The following is a 6,879-nucleotide window of genomic DNA, read 5'->3' on the forward strand; positions in this document are numbered from 1 at the left end:
GCCCAGAGGCAGGCTCCCACCGCTTTCCTCCACAAGAGGCAGCAGGTACCTTCTGTTAGTTCCTCCCAATAAGGCAGGCAGCATATTATTGTCTGTTTACTTCATGCCAGAGTAAAATACTAATTTTAAAAAAGGTAAAGGAAAAAGTTTTGACCTGCATGATTAAATGCTATCCATTTTAAACATGAGAATAGGCAATGGACACTGCTATTGCCATTCCCACATCGTGAGCTTTCACTTACATAAGCAGCACATACTCCCAAAGCACGCATTGAACAGACAGGAGAAGTTTGGTAATCGCAGTTTAATTTACTTAGTTTCAGACTAGTCAAAACCATGTTTTATTGCAGTCACCCTGCCCAACTCTGGAAACGGGCATATGACATCAGATAGCACGTACACACCCCTGGCAGAAGTTTACAGAAAAAAAAAATTACGCAGAGAAGACATGGTAACTCTGTTACTTAGTAATCTGTTTAAGATAAGCCAAAATTCAGTTTCCCGACATCTTCCATGTTGTCAATTTTCCCTTGTTCCCCGCAGGCTAACTACAGGGGTTGGCAAGTACCATGAAGATAACTACTCTAAACCTTACAAGAACTTCCCATTTTGCAGGAGATTGTCAAAGCTGTGGGAAAAAGAAAAGAGCTCCAGTCTGTGCACCTAGGGTTTAATAGACAAAGCTATGAAACAGATGTGCTTGGACACACAGGAGACTTCCTGATTTCACTGGACACAAGACCAAGGCCTACAGAAGCAACAAGATGGTCAAAACGGTAATTAAAAAAAAAACAGTTGGCGTTATCTAACTAAAATGAATTCTTTAAAATCTGTTGGTTATACCTAACCAGTTCACCTGTGATGACTGCTAGACATAGAAAGAGGGAGGCAATTAGGCTTAGAATGATTTCAACTGCTGAATGTTGCCTACAGGCCTGGGCTGCCTTTTGGACCAACACTTAAAAAGATGGAGATAGAAAAGTAAGTTTGCTTATTTAACTTTCTTTGTTAACTATATAAACAGAAACAGGAACTCCATAGCTTCAGACAGATTGGCCTTTAAACCAGTACAACAAACAGAGGAAAAAGTTTACTTTTGGTTTGGAAATTTGAGTCTACTTTGCCTCTAACAAATGTTTGAAATTCCTAATAATTGCGTATACAATATTTAAGAACAAAGGGCCTGATCCTGCATCCCTCAACTCCTCAGATGGCAACAGATGCCAATACTCTTCAAGATGGCAGTTTTTCTTTTAAAAAGGTCAGTAAACAGCAACACAAAGCACAAATGTGCATGCAGCACTGCATGACAATTACAGAAAGAATTTCTAAATCTGCCAGAACTTTGGTATGTACTCAAGCTATACATACAAAGCAAAGAAGTTACCGATATCGGTGTGTCTTCAGACTGCAAATTATGTCTAATGACTTACTGTAGATGCACAGCAAATTTATCTTTTTGTGATAAATAAAGCAACTGCTGACCAGCACAGTGAGGAGAGGTATCCAAATCAAAGTGAAGGACCAAGCAAATGCAGAGGTATTCTATGCAGATTTTATTTCCTTTGCTTTAATAGCCGCTTCGATCTCTTCCATGATTGGCACTACCCCCACATAGTTATTAGTTTCAATAGCTTCTAATTTCTTCTGATAGTCAGCGGGCAAGCCATTCTGTTTTGCACCCATACAGATAACCTATAATCAGTGGGGGGAAGGTGAGGAAAAAAAGGAAGCCGTCAGTAACAGTGTTAAGAAGGAAAGATCCCTTCAAACATTTACTCATTCAATAAGAATCACTTAAGGTAAAAAGAGAATTAAGCCCAAATAATGCTTTTTGTACCTAAAGATAGCCAAAGGCTTCTGGAAGACCACTGAAGACCTTAGTAGTGTCAACAAAATTAGTCTGAACAGGTTTGTAACTACCAAGGCACATCCCTAACATTCTGAAACATGACTAAGGTGTCCAATACTGTACAATTAAGATGTTACTCTGTTACTCCATTCTTTCTTCCAGTGAGGAAGAGAACTGCTTTTTATGCCTTTAGCCAGCTTTTGTATCACTGTGATAACCAGTGTACATTATTGAACTTATTTTTAAAACTAAGCTGTTCAAATCCAAAGCACACAACAGTGAGTACCTAGACAGGTTATGGAAGTAACAGAAACAGATACTTACCTTAATGAAAAAGCAGAGATTCCTTAGAGTTTGCTATCACAGCTTTCCTTCTACATACAAAATTAACTTAAGTACGGGTGCAAGAGAAAATGGTGACAGTGAGAGGAAAAGAGGAGGCTGTAGGGGCCAAAGCTTGAAAGACACCAGGAAGCTCCCATATAGAAATGAAGAAATAGGTAAGTATGCAGATTTAAAAAGCTGACACTATTTGTAAATATTCTTCCATGCATTCAACAGCCAGGAAATTCAAGGATGAGATGTCTATAGAGGATGAACTTTGCCACAAAATGTACACAACAGTAGTAGATGGATGTCAATCACGACATCCAGATGCGCTGACCTGCACTAAACTTTTAGCTCTCCTGTCTGGTTAACTTTAAAAGCTGGGGGTAACAGGAAGAAGAGAACTAACAGCGGACCCTGACAACTGTAGTAGGGAATGTTTAACTAGATGAAGTTCCCAATATTGGAAGTCTGCTCCTACAGCATACTAGTGAGAGCTACCACAGCAGTGGACTATGCATTAACTCCCTGAAAAGCCCCAACAGGGCTTCCTGTCTTGACAGGAAGCATGAAGGCAGGGAGGAGGTTTCTGGAGTAGCAGAGTCTGCTTTCTAAGCAAGCTTTCTCTTCAGAAGTGCTGCAGCAGTGGGCCTCAGCTGTGCTCCGGGAAGCTGATGCACAGGAGCCAGTTCCTCAGTTACGCGGAGGTGGCATACTTGGGGTTAAACAAGCTTAAGCCCCGTTCTCTTTGCCTTTGGTAGAAAGTCAGGGTGTTACAGCCATGTCTATCTGTAAGTGCAGCTAGTAGCTGCACAATTCCAGACATGAAGTCATGCCACCTGGGGCCAGGCCTGCATCAGATCTCACAGGCTAAGCAGGTCGGGCCTGCTGCGTGACTGGATCACGTGTCTCTACAGAGCCAGGGCGTTGCAGGACAGTGCTGAAACACTTCTGCCTCACCAGCCATCGAGTGGGAACCCTGCAGCACTCTGCAATGTTGTCAAAAGTCCTGTGACATACTGGTGATGCATCTGGTAAAAGGTGGACTCCTATATTAAATGATAGTAAGATACTTCATAAGACAATAGGGATAATCCACATCCCTCAGACTACAAGCCAAGTGCTGTATCTACACACAGGAGATTGCCTCTATCCTTTCAGTGGAGTACATGAATTTTTCAAACAAGACAGTTGCTGCATATATGTAAACAACATCCTTCAGAAATCCTTGTGTCAGTGATAACGAATTCATGAGTCAAGTGGAGGCTTCATGTAAGGCATAACTAAGCCAAGAAATAAAACTGATTTAGTAGGTCTTTAAGAGCTGCTAATCTTCTGCAAGCATCATTACACTATTACATCACACAAGGAATGAGTTATACCTTCAGAGTTACTCATGTCTTCCATCCACTGTAAATAAAGTACTTATTAAATGGGACAGAAGTACTGCATTATATACTTCTGCTCATTCTCTATAAAATTACAGTGATACAACACCTACCTTTTTATACTGAGGAGAAGGGGGACCACAGACATAGTGCTTCATCTGGTAGCTTCGACAGGTCAGTACATTTCCTCCTTGAGTGTGGACATCAACTTCTATGGGGACGTAAATGCCATCGTCAACCCCCTCTTGCCTGTAAAGGACATGTGTTCCTTTCATGCCAAGTAACCCATGTGTCTTTCAAACAAACTGCAGTTAAACATGCACATTTATTATAAGAGAGTTCAAGGTAGGACAGTTGTCTGCACTATTAACAGACTTAAAGGAAAGCAAAGCAAAACATTCTAGAACTTTTTTTGTGCAAGACTGTTTCACATCCAGAAATAAGTTTCTAAAGCAGCAGCACCATTCTGTTTTATCATTTCAGCTCTGTAAGAAAGATGCCTAGTGGTTAACTTGAAAAGTTAGAGAAAACACTCCTTGTGATCTACTGTGCAAGCCTGGTAATCTACAGAAGCACAACCGAGACTATCAGAACGAATCCATCAGGCACATATCATTCATTACCTTCTGCTCGGGTAATGAAACAATTGCAAAGTTTTATCTTGTCCATTGTGCTGCATTTGAAGAGGGGATAACTCACACAATTCTTGCAATGCACATTGCAATTAATAATTTGAGATACCCTTTAATTTGCACAAGACCCATAAAGTAACAATGGGCTAGAGCAAAAATCTTGGTGTGTTTTTTTGGTTTTTTTTTGTTTTTTTTTTTTTTTTACTTGATACACGTGCTGCCTTAGGAAAACCAAACCAAACTCAAAACCAAGACCACTTGTTGTCTTTAACCATTAGCATTTAGCCACTAATAAAAATCTGATGAAACAGTAAGAAGTAAACAAGAAACTTAAGCAGTACAAGACAGACTTTACAGCACAGTTAACTTTAGATGTCCTTTAGCTGTGAGTGATAACAAGGGGTTTAATGCTGCTCAAAATATTTTGACAACTTATCTTTCTTTCCAAGACTTACTACTGTTTTTATGTATGTAATGCAGGGCATGTTATGCAAGAAACTATGTTAAGTGCAAGTAAACAGAGACTGGAAGCTAACTGCAGATTCAAAGCCAACAGACTGCAAAGTAAGTCACGTGGGTGTGTGTGAGAGCAAGAAAACCGTTACAGTTCAGTAACATCCACCACTAGGGTATGTGAGAGAATGTCATTATTTAGACTGTAACTTACAGATTTGAGAAGTACAGAGGACAAAAAAAAAATCTGACCATGAGACAGCACCAAAATACATTTGAAGACAATGTTCAGCTGTCTAAGCAGAAGATTCTCCTCCCATATTTTTTTCCTATATATTATGTTGTTTTACTAGCATTTCAACTAATGACATGCAGTTTCAGTGACACATTCCCTCCTCTGCTTCTAGTTAAAGTACAGACTTCTTTATCCAGACTTGGTGTGTGGGGTGGAAGCAGGGTGTGTGCTGGCGTGGTTGCAGACAAATAGTGCATTTTTTTTTCTTGATACACGGAGTTCCAGGATATAACTTGGTGGAGATCTTACAAATATATCTGTTTGAGCACAGCCAAAGAATACCAAGATTTTCAGCAGAAACACATGCATGCTCTTTTGAGTTCGTTAAGCGCAATCCTTAGAAGCACACTGTTGTTATAAAGCCAAGAACACATTCTGCGTCCTTCCATTTCCAGACCACCTTCATGGCATCAGTGGGGCAGCTGGGAAAAACCAATCTTAAATGCTTGCATCCATCCTGTGGGTTTTGGTGCTGGTATAGCACTCAGGTGTCTAGCATCTTAGCCAGTGTTAGCTTAGCCCACGTCAACAAATGCCAAGCGTCTGCAATTCTACAGCAGGTAAACAATACTTCTAGAAGTTAAAATACAAAAGGCTGTCCCCATAGGAGGAACACTGTCTCTATCAAAGCAGATGCTGCTAGACAGCATCTTTACACTGCTGAAGTTTGTGCTTTTGGAAAGCATGGTAAGTCAGGAGATTTCAGTATATGTCAGCAGAAAAGGGGAAAGAGAACTGTATCAATAATGCCTACAATAGGTTGAATATGCCCTGCTTCCTTAGCCTCACCAGCAGACATTTCTGCTGGTATTCACTGAGAGTGATGAACTGCTCTAAACAAACCATCCTTGTGTACAGAAGCACCATGCTGCACAGGCACACCCCAAAAGCTGCAATAACTACAAAAACCACACTAGCTCCCTGCTTGGTTCTGCCTCAAGTTCATGGAAATTTGAACCCTTAGAAGAGAAGTCATGCAAAATAACCTCCTCAAAAAGGTCCCTTTGCTCATGTTAAAGATCTCCTCTTCTGCAAAATCCTGTCCTCATCCCTTCCTTTTCCACTGCAATTGTTATCTACAGATTATACAGAAATTGATGTCAGGCTCAAAGGAAACTCTCCCTAAAGCAATGGAAATCGTGTCATAGGGCAAATACAAAGTTTAGACTAAGGGACAGGAGACGTTAGTAAATAAAAGGGAGCCTGACTAATACATCAGCTCTAAATCAAGTTTTGCACCTTATTAAAATACCCTTAAGTAGCATTACCTTGAAAACAAACACATTTTAATCACAAATGTGTTAGAAGTCTATACACGTACCATGAAGTGAAATTTACATATTAAAATCCAAAGCACCTTCTTGATTCCAACACCAAAGCTTCCACACAAGCTCTTTACCAAAAATTAACTATTAGGTTTCAATTGCTCTCTAAAATAGTAGAAGACAGCAGCAGTTAAGTCACCTACTTATCCAGTGAACTTAAATTGCTAGCGTTCATTTTCCACACTATTCCCCATACTTCGTCTCCAGGGCTGTGAACAATGGTAGCTGTACCTCCATGCCAGACAGAACTTGTCCTGCCTTGATGATGGCCAAACTCGAGCTTAAAGTCCTGCAAATGAAACCAAGGCAAAGAGTCAATTTCCACTTAAGGTAAGGGCTGTTGGCTATTCTGATCCAGCTCCTATCTGTTGAGGGGCTGCAGTCAGTCTTTTCCACCTCCCCATGAGAAACAGCAGCCTCGGGACAACAGGAAAAGAGGCCTGGCAGAAAACACTACTGATAAAAGTCTTGGTCTGCAAAGATCTGGATCAACATCTAAGCCTTTTAGTAGTCTGGCTTAAACATTAGCTAACTAACAATTTCTAGCAGTGAGAAGAAAGTGGAAGTACCCCTTTTTGAAGAGTAGCACAGATACCAAATTCTGCAG

The 6,879-nt window shown here is 40.5% G+C and overlaps 1 protein-coding gene across 1 annotated transcript; it reads right to left on the reverse strand.

The window, feature by feature from the left end:
• Positions 1-1,395: 1,395 nt before the first annotated feature.
• Positions 1,396-6,561, reverse strand: GGCT (gamma-glutamylcyclotransferase; the record flags this gene model as incomplete). The annotated part of the gene is made up of 3 exons (XM_008944404.1): positions 1,396-1,695; positions 3,681-3,816; positions 6,416-6,561. Coding segments are annotated over 3 exons (432 nt in total), but the record flags the coding sequence as incomplete, so codon positions are not given.
• Positions 6,562-6,879: the final 318 nt, after the last annotated feature.

The sequence above is a fragment of the Merops nubicus genome, unplaced genomic scaffold, assembly GCF_000691845.1.
Source record: "Merops nubicus isolate BGI_N331 unplaced genomic scaffold, ASM69184v1 Scaffold53210, whole genome shotgun sequence".
NCBI lineage: Eukaryota > Metazoa > Chordata > Aves > Coraciiformes > Meropidae > Merops > Merops nubicus.